General features: G+C 34.7%; 1 protein-coding gene across 1 annotated transcript; it reads right to left on the bottom strand.

Annotated features, from left to right (window-relative positions):
* Positions 1–5,738: 5,738 nt before the first annotated feature.
* On the bottom strand, positions 5,739–19,702 carry LOC144971298 (sequestosome-1-like). The gene is made up of 9 exons (XM_078911919.1): positions 19,409–19,702; positions 19,034–19,260; positions 18,262–18,452; positions 16,110–16,205; positions 15,384–15,700; positions 13,377–13,605; positions 12,452–12,750; positions 9,851–10,043; positions 5,739–8,678 (listed from the first exon to the last, which is right to left on the bottom strand). The coding sequence occupies exons 3-9, from the start codon at positions 18,425–18,427 to the stop codon at positions 8,515–8,517; spliced, it is 1,464 nt and encodes a 487-aa protein (XP_078768045.1). The 5' UTR covers positions 18,428–18,452; positions 19,034–19,260; positions 19,409–19,702; the 3' UTR covers positions 5,739–8,514.

The raw sequence follows: 19,702 nt of genomic DNA, 5'->3' as shown, positions 1-19,702 counted from the left end.
GGCGGGAGATTATTCAGACTCGAGTCCGAGTAGCCGCAGCCTTATTTTATATTTTAACAGTTTTACAGCGCTTGCGACACATTTAGGTCATATCAGCGCCAGTAAAAAGAAAATGGAATATCATGTAATTTTTAAAATTCAGATTTACACCTAACACTTATATGCAAACGAGAAAAAGGAAGACAAAGGGGACAGACCAAATGGAAAAGAAGTAGATTTCAAGAGCAAAGTATCAACATTTTTAGTCTGGGGATCATCTAGAAGTCCCATCCAGACAAAAGCACAGGACTCCGTCGAGAGGAATACTAATATGTTTACAAAACATCAAAAACAGAGTGGACTGGTTCAAACAGGGAACAGTAGATTCCATGAACAATCCACTGATGTGCCAATGTAGAGAGTACACAAAAGGCCCATCCGACACGAGCAAAGGATCCCGCCATGAAGGTTAGTGAAATGTTTACAAAATACAATAAATTAAAAACGTATAACTGTAATAGTATAAAACAGAGAGATGATTTACAAGGGGGAAAAAAAAGGTGCAAAACATTTGGCTGTCTCGCTCTCAGCTAAGGGTCCTGCCAGGGACAGGAGCCCCTCGTCCCCTCCAAAAAAACAAACAAACAAGCAATCTCAATTCATAACAAAGACAGAGAGCAACATGGAAAAGGAAAACGTATACAGGGGATAGAAGACACAGCAAAAGACCTCTTTACCCACCATTAGAGGTCAGAAGACCCAACCCAGACTTTTAATTTCAATTTTGATTCTGTAGAAGAAAATAGTCCTGTTAAGCGGTATATGAAAATTGCCACACTCGTTTTATAAGGAGATTGCTGACAGAAAGGGGAAAAAACATTTAGAATTGTTTTTGGCTTTTCTATTTTTAATTTGAATAAATCATTTTATGTTTACATCAAGTGGTTTTTATTGTTTTCTTGCAATGGTAAATAAAAGACATAAAAATGAAAGAAAAGGTGAGTGTTAACATTTTTATTCTACGACATGAACATTCAAAGTGTGAATAACAATACCACTTTAGACAACATGAAGATCAACCAAATACAATGCAACCCACGTATAACCAATACTCAAATTCAACAAAAACATGAGAAAATCCTTTTATTTTTGCCGTTCCTTTCTCTTAAATTGTGAATAGACATTACATAGTTCTCTGTATTAAAAAAAAAAGCTTGGATTTTATGAAATCCAACAATCAGTCCTGATGACTTTCGTGTATCTGGGTTGCACTCTGATTTGATATTATCAAATGACAAACGAAAATTAAATATTAAAAAGTACATGAGCAAACGCTAGAGTACAAATGGTGAGTATATATCATCTTAAAATAGTGTACAACGGTACAATAAAATTCAAGTTCAATTACCTAAAAAAAAAAAAGAAAGATAAAAAGAGAGAAATCAAAACACATATAAATCAAATTGTCAAAACAAAACCTCGTTATATAAGTGTTATCACATCACAAAAGGACACATGTCAATAGTTAAATATTTCGACAAGAAATTCAGAGGATCAACTGGTGTAACTAAAGAATCATTGATATTTTCCCAAAGATTGTTCTTGCACCTTACAGGCTGCATGTTTCATCAAAATGTAGGGAACGGCAGAAAAATAGTTGGAAAAGGGAAGTGATGGATAGAAGAAGGACGTCCATACATGTAGAGAAACAAAGAAAACCACACAGAGCCCGACAAGATGTAGAGATATGTGATTTAGTCAGTGCACTGCACTATCATCAATGGAATATTGTAATGTGCTGAAAGCAAGGTGTTTACTGTGGATAAGTGCTATATATAAATATATATAAATAATACAGTAATTTATTTTTTCTTCACAAAATATTTTTCTCAGTGATACTTCTGCAGATTACACCAACCTGCCCATTCTGCAAATCAAAGGAATCTTATTATATAACCATGAATAAAAGAGTTTATGTTATGAATTTATTAAGTCTCAAAGTCTGGTTTGAAAACAAACCCAACAAAATATGAAGAAAATTACAGACAATACTATATGCCTGATGTGCCTAACAAATAAAACATTTGTAGTAAATCGATTAAAATGTCCCCTGATTCAATAATTCCACTGTTCTTAAATATAAATCTTCTTTCAACAATAGTATACTAACTTCAACAACTCAACAACACACCAATCCTGGGTTAAAAACAAATTGATTGATAAAAGTAGATTCAGGCAGATCTGTGATTCTACCTCTCATCAATAATTGTTTAATTTATAAAAAATAAATCTAAAAACCTTGACAAGTAAAATTCACATTGAATAATAATAATAATTAAAAAAAAAAAACAACTGTAAAACGAGATATAAAAAAAAGACACTAAATCAATAAATGATGATGATGCTTGGGGTGTGACATATCCGTTGATTTGTCTGGTATTAAGGACACGTGGGTTATCCCATAATTAAAAAAAGACTCATATGTTAAATTCTCCTCTCTGACAACAACAACAACAACAAAAAATTAATTAACATCCAAACGAAGTTTAATTTAGCACATTGCACTGTGTCAGTGTTTCATGTCATGTTAAAACATTTGATTTTTTAAAATGACTGACTGGTAAAGACAAAAGGTCTAATATTACTAAAATATTAAAAAATGGTGCCCACATAACTTTGTCAAAACCTTTTAATAATGTGGAATAGCCTACTTATTCTTAGAACCAATCATTTGTTGTTCCAATTCTTTACACTAATTTTAAATATTCATATGTATCTCACATTTTTTAATATTCCATATATAAACTCTCAAGAGATTAGTGTTTACTTTATTTCAATATAAAGCAGAACATAAATCTTAAACGCATCTCTTCAAATTTTCATTATAAATGGAAAGAGAAATTGAACAGTTTAAAAAAATAGATTACAGTATTCTTTATGTTAAATTACATGCTGTCGGCTACAATAACCGACGCACCATAAATAAAATTTCAGTGGTGAACAAGAGAATTATTTCAAAAAAGAGCAGCACAAAAAAAAATCTTTAAAGCATTTATATTCCGCACCTAAATTTCTCTGGTTTGCAACACTATTACTCAATTACCAACATTGTTGTCTCAAACAAACCAATCAAAAATTGGGTGACACAATTTTAATCCGTTGTTGTGTGGCAATAATGGACCAATTTTGTCTCTATTCCACGATTTTCACCATAAGGGATGTATTTCATGAAAGTGTACAAAAGTATATACTCAACTGAGTTAAAATGACAGAATGAGCAATATTGAAGTGAGTGTATGTGATTGATTATATATAGAGATAGGATATCTTGAATTTACAGCTATTCAAACCTATCAAACAGTCTACTTGTGGTATCTGTGATACACCATATGTATATGATGTTAATTTACTCTTTGTGTCAAGCACAACAAAACTTTTGTGGACATTTTAATAAAAATAAATATCGAGGGCATCCGACTCTACCCGTGCAAGTATCATGTATGGTAATCTTTTTTCTTTATAGCTTATATTAAAGCCCATCCCCTTCCCTACCCTTGTGACCAAAAGAGATGAACCGTAATCCTATTATTTGGCAGGATTAAGCATGTGATCTGAACACACGTGTTAAGCCTTAATACAGAAACAGCACTGTATTTTTCTCAAAATAACTTCTCTCACACGTACACGGTTAGAGTCAAGACACCCTCAGTATGCAACAATACATAAAACTGTCTCATCATGAAAAAAAGATCTTGGGTACAAGAATAAAAATTGACCATATCACATTCACTTCCTCAGACTATCCAACTGTTGGGTAGCCTTGGCCTTGATGGCATCAAGTGTCTGACCAATATCACAATTATTGTCCATCAGAAGCTCAGACAGCCAGTTGTCAGCATTAGAAAATCCCATTCCAAGCATCTGATCTAAACTTTGTTGTAAACGAAGGTCTGGAATGATAAAATAAATGAAAATTTATATTCAATAAACAAATTGCCAAATCAAAAATTCTCTTTTCCCAAAATGCATTCAGCATCTCTACGGAAGCTGAATTGTAAATTAATCTAAGTTCTTCAACAGTATCGAAATTCCAAGCAGAGCCGCGACTCAATGTAAACATTTGCATATTGTGATACTTAGAAGTTGACTGTCACTGGAATTTTTTAAAAGCTGGATAAGGGGGCTATTAATTCTTAATATTCTATCAAACAGATTATGTAACAATTACATATAGTTGCATGCTGTTTGTAAACTCATTGCAAAAACAATATAACAAGTAAGTATGAGTTTGTGACACAATTTTGTGGTTGAAGAAATTGAGGATTGAGTTTTTAAAAAAATAAATCAAATTTAATTTTTAAAAAAGACTAGAGCCTTTATAGGGGTTCTAAAAGTTCAGTTTATTAGAACACTCTCTTCACATGCAAAGGGACCAAGACCGATCCCAGGTGTAGTAGAGATACTTTATTGGCTCATTTAGGCACCTCTAGTTTTTATTTTAAGTACTTCCCTGCTGCCCACTATGGGAGGTCAGGAACCCCACCCAGTACGGGCAGAGGGCAAAGAGTGTGACTGATAGAAGTAGAAGAAGAGTTCAGAGAAAATTGTTTTGCCCATATCAGTCTGACTCAGTTGATATCCCTACTTCGGACTTTAGAAGGATTGTTGTCTCTAATTCCTGATTTTATTTGGACATCCTGTAAAGTTGTTAGAAAAGCTTTTCCTTTATACCAGTTACTTTGACTGACTTTTTTTTCTTGGAGTTTGAGTACGAATAGTCACGGGCGGGAGATTATTCAGACTCGAGTCCGAGTAGCCGCAGCCTTATTTTATATTTTAACAGTTTTACAGCGCTTGCGACACATTTAGGTCATATCAGCGCCAGTAAAAAGAAAATGGAATATCATGTAATTTTTAAAATTCAGATTTACACCTAACACTTATATGCAAACGAGAAAAAGGAAGACAAAGGGGACAGACCAAATGGAAAAGAAGTAGATTTCAAGAGCAAAGTATCAACATTTTTAGTCTGGGGATCATCTAGAAGTCCCATCCAGACAAAAGCACAGGACTCCGTCGAGAGGAATACTAATATGTTTACAAAACATCAAAAACAGAGTGGACTGGTTCAAACAGGAACAGTAGATTCCATGAACAATCCACTGATGTGCCAATGTAGAGAGTACACAAAAGGCCCATCCGACACGAGCAAAGGATCCCGCCATGAAGGTTAGTGAAATGTTTACAAAATACAATAAATTAAAAACGTATAACTGTAATAGTATAAAACAGAGAGATGATTTACAAGGGGGAAAAAAAAGGTGCAAAACATTTGGCTGTCTCGCTCTCAGCTAAGGGTCCTGCCAGGGACAGAGCCCCTCGTCCCCTCCAAAAAAACAAACAAACAAGCAATCTCAATTCATAACAAAGACAGAGAGCAACATGGAAAAGGAAAACGTATACAGGGATAGAAGACACAGCAAAAGACCTCTTTACCCACCATTAGAGGTCAGAAGACCCAACCCAGACTTTTAATTTCAATTTTGATTCTGTAGAAGAAAATAGTCCTGTTAAGCGGTATATGAAAATTGCCACACTCGTTTTATAAGGAGATTGCTGACAGAAAGGGGGAAAAAACATTTAGAATTGTTTTTGGCTTTTCTATTTTTAATTTGAATAAATCATTTTATGTTTACATCAAGTGGTTTTTATTGTTTTCTTGCAATGGTAAATAAAAGACATAAAAATGAAAGAAAAGGTGAGTGTTAACATTTTTATTCTACGACATGAACATTCAAAGTGTGAATAACAATACCACTTTAGACAACATGAAGATCAACCAAATACAATGCAACCCACGTATAACCAATACTCAAATTCAACAAAAACATGAGAAAATCCTTTTATTTTTGCCGTTCCTTTCTCTTAAATTGTGAATAGACATTACATAGTTCTCTGTATTAAAAAAAAAAGCTTGGATTTTATGAAATCCAACAATCAGTCCTGATGACTTTCGTGTATCTGGGTTGCACTCTGATTTGATATTATCAAATGACAAACGAAAATTAAATATTAAAAAGTACATGAGCAAACGCTAGAGTACAAATGGTGAGTATATATCATCTTAAAATAGTGTACAACGGTACAATAAAATTCAAGTTCAATTACCTAAAAAAAAAAAAGAAAGATAAAAAGAGAGAAATCAAAACACATATAAATCAAATTGTCAAAACAAAACCTCGTTATATAAGTGTTATCACATCACAAAAGGACACATGTCAATAGTTAAATATTTCGACAAGAAATTCAGAGGATCAACTGGTGTAACTAAAGAATCATTGATATTTTCCCAAAGATTGTTCTTGCACCTTACAGGCTGCATGTTTCATCAAAATGTAGGGAACGGCAGAAAAATAGTTGGAAAAGGGAAGTGATGGATAGAAGAAGGACGTCCATACATGTAGAGAAACAAAGAAAACCACACAGAGCCCGACAAGATGTAGAGATATGTGATTAGTCAGTGCACTGCACTATCATCAATGGAATATTGTAATGTGCTGAAAGCAAGGTGTTTACTGTGGATAAGTGCTATATATAAATATATATAAATAATACAGTAATTTATTTTTTCTTCACAAAATATTTTTCTCTGTGATACTTCTGCAGATTACACCAACCTGCCCATTCTGCAAATCAAAGGAATCTTATTATATAACCATGAATAAAAGAGTTTATGTATGAATTTATTAAGTCTCAAAGTCTGGTTTGAAAACAAACCCAACAAAATATGGAAAATTACAGACAATACTATATGCCTGATATGCCTAACAAATAAAACATTTGTAGTAAATCGATTAAAATGTCCCCTGATTCAATAATTCCACTGTTCTTAAATATAAAACTTCTTTCAACGATAGTATACTAACTTCAACAACTCAACAACACACCAATCCTGGGTTAAAAACAAATTGATTGATAAAAGTAGATTCAGGCAGATCTGTGATTCTACTTATCACAATAATTGTTTAATTTATAAAAAATAAAGCTAAAAACCTTGACAAGTAAAATTCACATTGAATAATAATAATAATAAAAAAAAACAACAACTGTAAAACGAGAAATAAAAAAAAGACACTAAATCAATAAATGATGATGATGCTTGGGGTGTGACATATCCGTTGATTTGTCTGGTATTAAGGACACGTGGGTTATCCCATAATTAAAAAAAGATTCATATGTTAAATTCCTCTCTCTGACAACAACAACAACAACAAAAAATTAATTAACATCCAAACGAGTTTAATTTAGCACATTGCACTGTGTCAGTGTTTCATGTCATGTTAAAACCTATTTGATTTTTAAAATGATGACTGGTAAAGACAAAAGGTCTAATATTACTAAAATATAAAAAAACGGTGTCCCATAACTTTGTCAAAACCTTTTAATAATGTGGAATAGCCTACTTATTCTTAGAACCAATCATTTGTTGTTCCAATTCTTTACAAAAATTTTAAATATTCATATGTAGCTCACATTTTTTAATAGTCCATATATAAACTCTCAAGAGATTAGTGTTTGCTTTATTTCAATATAAATCAGAACATAAATCTTAAACGCATCTCTTCAAATTTTCATTATAAATGGAAGAGAAATTGAACAGTTTTAAAAAATAGATTAATGTATTCTTTACGTTAAATTACATGCTGTCGGCTACAATAACCGACGCAACATAAATGAAAATTCAGTGGTGAACAAGAGAATTATTTCAATAAAGGCAGCACAAAAAAAATCTTTAAAGCATTTATATTCCGCACCTACATTTCTCTGGTTTGCAACACTATTACTCAATTGCCAACATTGTTATCTCAAACAAACCAATCAAAAATTGGGTGACACAATTTTAATCCGTTGTTGTGTGGCAATAATGACCAATTTTGTCTCTATTCCACGATTTTCACCATAAGGGATGTATTTCATGAAATTGTACAAATGTATATACTCAACTGAGTTAAAATGATAGAATGAGCAATATTGAAGTGAGTGTATGTGATTGATTATATATAGAGATAGGATATCTTGAATTTACAGCTATTCAAACCTATCAACCAGTCTACTTGTGGTATCTGTGATACACTATATGTATATGATGTTAATTTACTCTTTGTGTCAAGCACAACAAAACTTTTGTGGACATTTTAATAAAAATAAATATCGAGGGCATCCGACTCTACCCGTGCAAGTATCATGTATGGTAATCTTTTTTTTTATAGCTTATATTAAAGCCCATCCCCTTCCCTACCCTTGTGACCAAAAGAGATGAACCGTAATCCTATTATTTGGCAGGATTAAGCATGTGATCTGAACACACGTGTTAAGCCTTAATACAGAAACAGCACTGTATTTTTCTCAAAATAACTTCTCTCACACGTACACGGTTAGAGTCAAGACACCCTCAGTATGCAACAATACATAAAACTGTCTCATCATGAAAAAAAAAGATCTTGGGTACAAGAATAAAAATTGACCATATCACATTCACTTCCTCAGACTATCCAACTGTTGGGTAGCCTTGGCCTTGATGGCATCAAGTGTTTGACCAATATCACAATTATTGTCCATCAGAAGCTCAGACAGCCAGTTGTCAGCATTAGAAAATCCCATTCCAAGCATCTGATCTAAACTTTGTTGTAAACGAAGGTCTGGAATGATAAAATAAATGAAAATTCATATTCAATAAACAAATTGCCAAATCAAAAATTCTCTTTTCCCAAAATGCATTCAGCATCTCTACGGGAAGCTGAATTGTAAATTAATCTAAGTTCTTCAACAGTATCGAAATTCCAAGCAGAGCCGCGACTCAATGTAAACATTTGCATATTGTGATACTTAGAAGGTTGACTGTCACTGGAATTTTTTAAAAGCTGGATAAGGGGGCTATTAATTCTTAATATTCTATCAAACAGATTATGTAACAATTACATATAGTTGCATGCTGTTTGTAAACTCATTGCAAAAACAATATAACAAGTAAGTATGAGTTTGTGACACAATTTTGTGGTTGAAGAAATTGAGGATTGAGTTTTTTAAAAAATAAATCAAATTTAATTTTTAAAAAAGACTAGAGCCTTTATAGGGGGTTCTAAAAGTTCAGTTTATTAGAACACTCTCTTCACATGCAAAGGGACCAAGACCGATCCCAGGTGTAGTAGAGATACTTTCTGCCCCCCCCCCCCCCCCCCCCCCCCCCACGGTCAAAATTCCAGTTACAAGATATGCATGCTCATTTAATTTCAATCCAACAAAAAAAAATGTTAATCTTGGTAGCAAGTTTCCTCTTACATGTATTTCTTTCTACAATATTTCTATCTATTCCGCAGCGAAGCATGGGCATTTTACTAGTAATTATCAAAAAAAAAAAAAACTGACTGCAGATTAAAAATACTACACATTTAAAACCCATTGATATAGGTGCTCTGAGTCACTTTTGCTCTTAGAATACTCTAATATAAATAACATTGTCTGAAAATTGCCTATAGTGCTGAAAAATTTCTAACTTTTCTCTAGAACCCCTCTCCTCCCTGTCAAACTGAACTTTTCCTGTACCAATTCTCATGCAACTTTCTTAAGGAGTTCTTGAGTTTATAAGAAACAAATAAACACAAGGAAATCTTTTTTTAATGTAAGATTTTAGCATCACAAACCAATCCACCATTACGCTGCCTATACTGGTAAGCATATTTTGGTGGTGTTTGAAAATACTAAATTAAGGTCAAATAAATATAAGTGAATAAAAAAAGAGCTAAGACTAAAAAACTTCAATTTTTGACATTGAAAAAAAAAAAAAAAAAGGAAAACATCGCAAGATACCAACCTGGATAAATACCTCCTTGTGAGGGTACAGATCCTTGTGGAGTGGAACGGGTTGAATTGCTTTCCTGTGGCAGTGGTGCTGTTGCTGGTGCAGGCATTGGAATAGGTGTGTCAGGATTGGGTGTCACATGCACTTCTGATCCATCATCTGGTACAAAAGTCCATTCATCTGAAGCAGGGCTACCTTCCTTTACCTAGGAGAAAATGATTGAGAATTTTTGTAAGCTCAAAGACGATATCCAGTGTCTCGATAAACAAGCACACTTTAAGTGTCATAAATTTTTTCTAATATTTATACAAGCACACTTTAAGTGTCATAAATTTTTTTTAAAAGTTTATAAATATGCTGAGTACAAATTTCTTAAAGTTAATGACATTTTTAAATTGTAAACATGGTAGTAGTAGGAGTAAACATTGTGAAGGGAGACTCAGATATATAATGAGTATGCATTGAAACAAAAATCACAAGTTAGTCTTTCTGTTCAGACACTTCTGGGTTGGTTGGAATTGACTCCAGTCTCAGGACTCATGCCCTCTATTTATTTATCTTATCAATATTTTCGTTAGACCAGAAATTTTGTCTTGACTGCCAAGTTGAAATTGTCATTTACTGTCATATTGATGTCACTATACAAGGTTTTCACTTTAAGTATGATGTTATTGAGAGCGTTTTATTAATACAGTCGACTCTGCTTAACTGCACACCCTCGGGAGTTCAGGTTAGTGTGTCAATTAAGCGAAGTGTGCCATTAAGCGGAGAAGCTGACGAAAGCATAATAGCACCAACTTTAATTTGCCATTCATGTAGGACCTTCCCCTCTGAGTTTTCTACGGACTTGGGACTGTCATGTTCAAGACATTAGACTCATTAGAAGGGGTTTTTTTTTTGTTTCTTTTTCTTTTGTTTTTAAAAAAAATTTCTTTTCTTATTCATGTGATTCATTCTTTCCGCTTTTTTCCAACACTGAGCTCATCTTGCTTGAAGAAACGGCCTTTATTGGGGAATCAACGGGAGTAAAGCACCGTCTCATCTGCGTTGTAAATGTCATTAGAGTAGTACAGCTGAAGAAGTTGTTTCAAAACTTTATCACTCCATTGGCTGGCAAAAGAGACATCAGCATTGTGTTTTTCGACATGGCTTTTTTTTTAAACATGACATTCTGTCGACCTTTCCATCTCGAAAGCCAGCATTACCTTTCCATCTCGAAAGCCAGCATTCTGATGGGGAGAAAGGTGTGCCTTTAGTATATGCCTGTTAGTTGCCTTTTCAGTGTATCAATGTGGATATGGACTGTAAAGATCAATCAAAAGACGAGACGCGAGTCCTCTCTGCAATCCTTTCTTATTGTTCACGGCCCAGTAGAGAAAAACAATGCACAGGTAAAAATTGCAATCAAGTGGTCAGACAATGTAAACAAACACATGGCATTGGTGGACTGTGATCACGTTTCACACCTTGTGATGCAGACAGCGAGTGTTGAGTCAATTAGCCCGTCGTGTCAGGTAATCCTCTGATGTCAGTTAAGATTAACATGCATTGCGGGTCTGACCTAGTTTGGGTCAGAGGGACAGTGAAATTGCATTGACATGAAAGCTTTGTTCACGAGTGATATGATATTAACATGCGGAAATGGTTCAATAAGAAACACATTTTCAATACCTTTTTGTGCATTTTTAGATATTTTTCTCCAATCAAGATGAAATCAAGGTGTAGCGATTAAGTGGAGAAGGTGTGCAATTCAGCGAAGCCATTATATAGACAAAATTCCATTTTTCGGGAATGTGTAGTGTATAAGCAGAGTGTGCAATAAACCGATGTGCGATTAAGCAGAGTGAAATGTAATGATAAATAGCGGAAAAATGGGGAAGTGGGCACCATGTCGCAAAAACAGATGTCATAATAAGTGGACTGCAATGTATTTTTTGTTGGTAATCATCACAAAGATTAATTCTTTTCCCTTCAAGCTTCCACAATGATCTGGACCAGCAGCCTATGAAATTCATGTACCCACCATGTCCAAAACTGACAGGATTTTTCACTACCAGTTTGAAATGGTTGTTGAAAAAATAATTTTAAACGCTTAAAGCTGTAATTAATTAATCACTAGAAACAGTGATAAACTGTTGACTGGTAGCCAGTGACCATAGAAATTGCTGCCCAAAAATTTGAAATAAGTCTGGTCAGTATGTTGGTAGAATTGATGATCTGTTTGTTTGTGTATTTGATTTCAATTGATGTCAATGTGTAAAGTGCTTGGTGTCTATTTAAACGGGTTAAGCGCTATAATCAGTGCTATTTATTATTATTATTAGAAACTAAAGTTAGAAATCAGGATAACCTTTCTCGCTCATCCGGAGGCAAATCTATTGGACCAATATTACCACTATCACATTTTAAGGACATAAATGATTCCTATTGATATTGCTAATTTGAGAGATTGTCTGTATTCTTTTTGAGATTGCAGAGTGATGATATGTTATATTGCCCTTGGAGCAGCAGATTTTTGCCTTGATACTTTAAAGAAATTCAATGTAGCTATCAGAGGGTTGATTAAAAATGGTGAAGAACAATTTAGCTTAAAAATAAAAAGACATTACTCACCTTTGAATTGTCTTCCATGGGAACACCTTGACTGGCTGATGTATTTGCTTTTTTCGCTGTCTGGATATCGTCTGTCTCCATGGCATCGGCACTCTTATCAGAGCCATTTTTCTTTTCACTGCTTGCATCTCCTGAGTCAGAGGGTTTCTTCGTTTGCTGTGCCCCCTTCTCCATGCCCTGCCATGCAGGACATCTGTTTCCTCCACGCCAAAACGACCTTCGGTTACCTCCACAAGGTCCAGACCAACATCCATGCTGCTGTTGCCCATTATGATGCACATCATATGTTACATCAATTCCTATGAAGAATAGTTAAACCCTTGTTACAGACATGGTTTAAATGACATTTTCAGCAGAAATTCTAAGATTTGCAAGACAAAGCTAAGAGCAGTTATTTTTTTTTTAGTCTTTCAGAGCCATTCGACCCATGGAGCTGGAATTTATCTTGATTTCCATTGTGTTAAACAGACAATAGCAATTGCTTGCTATCCTTAACATAGGATGCTAGTCTATTGCAAAGTACTTTCCATCAAATCTAATAGTAATAGGCCCAGCTACCCATTCACTTCTGGATGTAAAGAGGGGACAGAAAAATCTTGATCACACTTAAGATCGATCTTTGTCCCTTTGTGTGTAAAATGAGTGCTCTACTCTACCAAGCAGCTAAAGTCCCATAAAAAACAGATATTCATGTTTGTAAGAAAAATGAAACACACAACTACAACCAATTTCTCCCAAAATAACTGAAGTTTTTTAAGGGATGGGGCAAACTAAATTTACTTGATCTAGCACAAGGACAGAGGGTCACATGGAAAGAGATAAAATTAGGGAAGATGTAAGCCACTGGCTTTCAGGGGATATTTGAAAAAGGAGATAATATTAGAATAGGAGAACCAGACCATAATGAGTCTTTAAAAATATTTACCGAATGGATCCAAGAAAGCAGCAATGTTTGCCCCGACATTCCTGAGGTAATCATCATGATTAGCTCGTCTTTCTTGATCACTCTGACTCTGATTGCTCTGCCCAGATCCTGTGTTGTTGGGACGTCCAAAGCTTGAGGCTGCAGCACTAGCTGCAGCTTGCGCTGCAGCATGAGCAGCATTATGAGCTCCCATGTGAATGTATTCAGAAAACTGGGGTGGCAGGAAACCCTGAAAAAGTGCAAACATTATTAAAGACATTATCAAATAAAAATGAGGAGAGATAGATCCAGTGGCGTGAGGCCATTGGATCGAATGGTGCCAGGCACCGCACCAATCTTTTAAAAATCACTAACAGCATAATAATTTGATTAAAAATAAAACTGAGAAATTTTAACTCCACTGTCTTTCGCCAACTCGCAAACAACATACTGCCTTTTTAGTCTCCGCTCTATTCAAGATTCCGATTCAGGCACTGCGCCGACTCGTGTGTTGGTGACATCACTGCGCGAATTAGTGACAAAATCAACACCGTGGTGCAAAGCAATCCAAAGCTCCAGTTAATGTTCTATCCATAAGTATCGCTACAGCTGATTGAGCGAGAAACTGGGTCGAATTATACTATCTTCAAATAGCGGAAAACCCCTCGACTTGTGCCAGGATCTGAGAACTCCACCGTTGGACCAGAGAGCGTAGATAATAGAGAGGCTTTACGGGCGGGAAGTCACGCGACTTCGTCGGTGACAACAATGTTAGCGAGGGATGGTGACTGCGTATGCGGCAAGAAGCGAGCATTAATAACCAAGACAGGTAAACACCGGCACATGGTGGCGAGAGAAGTAATGGAATGTAGTGGATATATAATTCGCACAACATCAAACAGTTTATTAAGCCGCTGGATCGAGGTCCAGGTATCAATATTGAATACAAACATTATCACACGGGACTTGTATCTCAGTGCCGTGGCTTGTTGTTTTCATGAATTATTTGTTTTTGTGAGTTTTGTCCACTCGTAGAAACCATCGACCCTCCCCCCACCCTTCCAAAAAAAGAGAGTTTTTAACATGTGCTCTCTTCTCTTGATCGTGTTCACTGTTTTAGAATTTTTTTTCTTCTTCTAATCATGGCACCACCACATGCTGTCAATACGCCACGCCGCTGGATAGATCTTAAGATTGAAATTTCTTCTTTTCTTTTGATTGAGACATAGGGCATGAAATCTCAATAACCTCAAAAGAAATGGCTATATTGTGCTCTTTGGTATAAAACAAAATTTCAAACAGAAAATAAATCAAAGAAAGACCCCTTTATTAAGACTAATCATATTAATCGTTAATTAATGTTCGAAGCTGCCTCATCATAATTCCAGAAAATCAGGATTAGACTTTTAGAAGGGGAAGCTTTTCCCTCCACTTTATTACGTTCAAGAAATAGTCATATTAGTCATTGCAATTATTCTTCGATTACTCCTGTTTCACTTTTTTTTACAATTACAGGCTAGGAATATTAAGTCTTCGTAATTAAATTGAATATAAAAATGTTATAAACAACATTAAAAACTTTATAGATTAGTACTAGTCATACTATTTTGTTTAATCATCATTAAGTCTCATTGAATTTTATTTTTTTTGAAACAGAAAAAAAAACAGCCTTTCAAAAAATCCTGCCAAACTTTTAAAGACCCAAATAGAATGTGAAAATATAAGAGAAAACGGGAAATGGTAGAAATTATCTCAGTTTATATATACGGGGTTGCATATTTATCCAGTCCAACATTAGACCTAACCATTTTCTCCAGGACAAAAAAAAAAATAAAAAAAATAAAATCAGCGTTGGCTTAACAGAACCCATAGTCTTATTGTCAAAGTTAAATGGGAAAAAAAAAAGTTAGAAAGAAATTCAGCCAAAGTGTTGAGAGATTTTCATACACAATACAGAACCACATCAACATAATAAATCCACCGGTGTTAATTTAATATATTGTATGATTATCAGATTAACAAACTTACATATGGACCATTAATCCTAGGCTGGGTGATCTTCATCATATTGTGTTCAGAATGCAGTCCCTTCTTTTCACAGCCAGAGCAAAGATCATAGTCAGGACAAACACAACATTTGAATCGAATTCCCTTAATAGAACCCTCACAGCCATCACAGACAACATTTGGGTGGAGAGGCTCTTCCCCTTGTGATTGTGACTGACTAAAGCTTGATGACCAAGAGGAGGAGGAGGAAGCACCAGATTGGCTCTGCTGCTGTTGGTTTCCATTTGGAGTTTTATCCTTGGTTTCGTTTTCTTTTGGCTTTGACTCCCTTTTAACCTCTGAAAAATAAAAAAAATGAAATTAAGGATTAAACCAACCTTCATAGAGTGTGAAAGAATTGAAACAATGTAGTATCTATTTGAAAAAAAAAAATAAAAAAAAAATAAAGCCTTATAAGTTACAAAATCTATCCTCTGTAGTTACCCGTAAACATGAAGCAAGACTCAGTGCATATCACTAAGGTCAATTGAAATAGCCCATTGATCATACCTTATAATGAGATTCACAATTTTAAAACTGCAAACAAGGTAAATTCTCAAATTTCTGGTTCTTCATCTTGTCATGTCTTCCATAATGAAAAAAACACATTTTCTCTTAACATTATCTTAACTGATTTTCGTGACTAATAACAATACATAATGTAATTTATTGTGACCTGAACACTTTACTGTATTAACATAGACCCACCTGGGATATATACACGGAAGACTCCATCTGTCACACAGTTTAGAGCATCCTTCATTTCTTCTGCACTTGAAAAGGCAATCCTGTCACCATCTGAATCTGTGGGATCATGAATAATAATGGTAATAATCAAATTTTTAAATAATAATTCACACATACAACGATCACAAGAGGGGCTGTTAAAAATGGTGAAATGTGCAGTCAAACTTGTGCTGCCACTTGTATAAAGCAGCCATCCTTCATGGCTGACCAGCACCCCCCCCCCCCCCCCCTCTTTTTGATCTGCATGAGGTGGCCTTCCGAACCGCAGCTGTGGCTGATTATTTTGGAGACAAAAAGGCCCTTAACTTGTATAAGGAGGTCAGACGATAACTCGAATTGGCAAAATTATACCCACTCTTATTACTATCTAAAGGACCCAGAAGAGTTGCAAGTGTCATTAAAGCATTAGAAAACAAGCAAATCTCTCCTGCACAAAATCTGCTCATCTTTGCAACAGTCAGAAGCAATTAATATCTTAAATTGAAAGATTATTTGGTATGTGGAATATAAACACTCCCCTAGACAAACATGCCATTGGCTTGATGACTATGCGTGGATACAAAATGTGAAGATAGTTGTAGTCCTTCAGTGCATAAGGCCTATTTGGTACAGTACAACCCCTGGGATAACGACATCGCCCGGGACCAGAAAATTATGTCGTTATCCAGAGATGTCGTTATTCCGGGGTTTTCAAGATGGCAGAAAAAGGGACGTGGTGAGACCTTTGAATACATAACAATGGGATGCGCAGACCAGTGACTGAGAGAAGAAACGTCCCAACAATGTTAGAATGTATATTTCTCTTGTTTACAAAGGGTTTACCAGTTACGCTTTCTCTCCCCAATGTGTATTGTCATTGTTTTGATCGTAAACAGTGCTCAAACGCCATTTAACAACTAAGAATAAATCAAGAAAATCCAGTGCCAATATCAATATGATAACACCGCATAAGAACACAGATGCGTACATCTAGTTTTGATTTTAATTAAAATCCATGCTAATGAATTTTGAATACCAAAATTTTTATTTAAATGCACCAAAATTTACAGGCACTTTAGTAGATCCACATCTTCCCCCAAAACTATGCATTAATCACAATAATATCAAATTTGGACTGATGTATAGGAAAAACAAACTGATTTATCAAATGAAAATAATAATGTGCAATATATTTTTGTTTTCTCGGTTATTCAAACATATTCTAAGACCATAAATGTCCACAATCCCCCCCCCCCCCGACCCATTGGACCTGACATTGCCTTATATTATATTAGTTAACCTCCACCGACCTCAGCCAAGTAGCTAAGGGACAATTAATGGACCTTTGAGAGTTCTATCCACTGAAAACCTTCTTTTACATATGAATTGAAGCTGATTCCAACTTTGTGTTCTGACTGGTCGGTAACAAAACGATCTCATTGAGAGGGGGAAAAAAAAAGCACAATAACATATAGCCAAAAAATCGGGACCAGAGGTCAATGTCCTTATTCAGGGGTATCGTTATCCAGAGGTTGCACGGTACATAAGTCCATTCCTAAACTGAATTATCAAGTCATAATATACTAAGAAAGAAATATTCATCTGGAAACATGAAAATATATTGTTCATAGAGGTTGAAAAACAATAATTTGAAACTCATTCTCGAACAACGAAAATATGAACATTGGCATTTTATGGGACACTATAAAAACTTACTTGACTACACTTATTGAACAAAATGATGCAGCGAAACTCAAATCATCTCAATGTATGTATTAACAACAAAATAAAATGATTATAGAAAAATCTGAAGACACGCTTCCAAAAATGAAATTGTGCCCCTTTGAAGAAGTTCACAATAATTACAAAGATATAGAAACAAGAACACAATGGAAATGTTTTTCACAAAGTTTATCAATATGGAAAGTGGTCATACTGATAACTGTACTGTAAGCGACACTGGTCCTACATAAGAAGCAAAAATTTTAAAAATCTTACAGTTAAAAAGATAGAAGACATGGAAGAAATCAAAATAATGGAAAGTGAAATATCAAATAAAATCTGGATCAAGACAGAAGATTATCATATTTTAATATAAGTAAAAAAACAAACATACAATAAACAAGCAACATACCTTTCCAAAAAAGTTGAAAACTTCCATCAGCTAAAGCAGGGTATAGTCTCTTGACTTTTTCCTTCGTTTGGACAAAGCGGTTGCCCTCATTGGTATTTAGCGGAAACCTTCTGATTTCAGGTGCTCCATTTAATTTTTCATAGAATATCTTGACAGTGATGGACATATTTAATGTCAGAAATTTTTACTGCCTGAAACATAAAAACTTACCAATATAAACAGTTCTAAATTTTATCTTTAACAAACAGAAAATAATAATAAATAAATATAACATATATTAAAACAGAACTAAATTATTGGCTATTGACATTGATTAAATATTAATTAGACGTCTATATTAAAGTTAAAGTCTAGCTAGACGTCTAGATTTAGATAGACTATATAAAAGCAGAAGTGTAAGCTGTAGATTAGAAAGTCTGGTCTAGATCTAGATATCTATCAATATATGATAATCTATCTAATCTGTCTAAGTCAAGTCCTAGTGAGAAAAAAGATCACGATCGATTATCTCTCACTCTTTACCGTGCATATATTATATAAATATAAGTATAAGGCACCGAGAGCTAGAGTAAAAGAAGACAATGACAAGCTTAGTGTAGATCAATCAATTTATCAACCATCATGGTCATGACCATCATGGTGGGATCGTTCAAGTCCAATCGTTTAAAAAAATTATGAAATTTATGTTCAAAATGAATTAAAATTCAAGACTAATGTAGTAATAATGGGCTAGATTTAGATATATCATCCTTTAAATAACCAATTTCCTTACCTCTGCAATTTGTCAAAGAATAATATATATTGAGTAGCTTGGTAGATAGTGTTTACGTTGTCATGAATGTAGGACCAAAACCCAGCTTTTATATACACCTGCGGAGCCTTCCAGTTTTTTCCAAAACAAATGGCCGCAGCCAAGTTTGCTGGCTCAGAAGTCACGTGGTTTTCTGTGTTGTTGTCATTATGCAAGGGGGTTTTCCCAATGACGGAGCAAATTTGAGTCTGAGAAGACCAGAAAAAAATTAGATTATGCATAGAAATAAAACTAAGAAATTAAAGCATGTACCTATCCCGACGTGCAAATATGTATGTACACGTCGACCTCTAACAAAAATTGAATAAAATAACGAAAACAAAAACAAAGCCATACCTTATAACAATACTTTTGGCTTGTGGTGTGACACTCGCTTTCGGATCGGAAGGTCCTGGGTTAGAGTTAGAGCCTATCTCGGCGCATAGTAGAGTCCTTGGAAAGGGCTCTTTACTCACATTCTCTCACCGTACTCAGATGTGAAATGAGTACCTGGCCGATTACAGGGAAAAAACAATTTGTGTTATCGCCTAACAGGCGTCATGTCTCGATCTACATGTTACGTATTTCATCTATTCCCAGTAGTACTGCGAATAGTATATTGCGTTCGTTTTCGTTATTCGCAGTAGTACT

The sequence above is a fragment of the Berghia stephanieae genome, chromosome 4 (genome assembly GCF_034508935.2).
Source record: "Berghia stephanieae isolate SIO BIC M18660-M18661 chromosome 4, UCSD_Bste_1.3, whole genome shotgun sequence".
Taxonomy (NCBI): domain Eukaryota; kingdom Metazoa; phylum Mollusca; class Gastropoda; order Nudibranchia; family Aeolidiidae; genus Berghia; species Berghia stephanieae.
Note: the sequence above shows the minus strand (reverse complement) of the source record. Positions and strands in the feature narration are given on the sequence as shown.

Bases quoted from the DNA above. Each gene is read 5' to 3' on its own strand.
- LOC144971298 (XM_078911919.1), bottom strand. From the start codon at position 18,427: ATGTCCATCACTGTCAAGATATTCTATGAAAAATTAAATGGAGCACCT. The intron at 16,206-18,261 runs GTATGTTGCTTG...ATGATCCCACAG, and splicing joins TTTTCAACTTTTTTGGAAAG to ATTCAGATGGTGACAGGATT. The intron at 13,606-15,383 runs GTAAGTTTGTTA...GCACTTTTTCAG, and splicing joins CTAGGATTAATGGTCCATAT to GGTTTCCTGCCACCCCAGTT.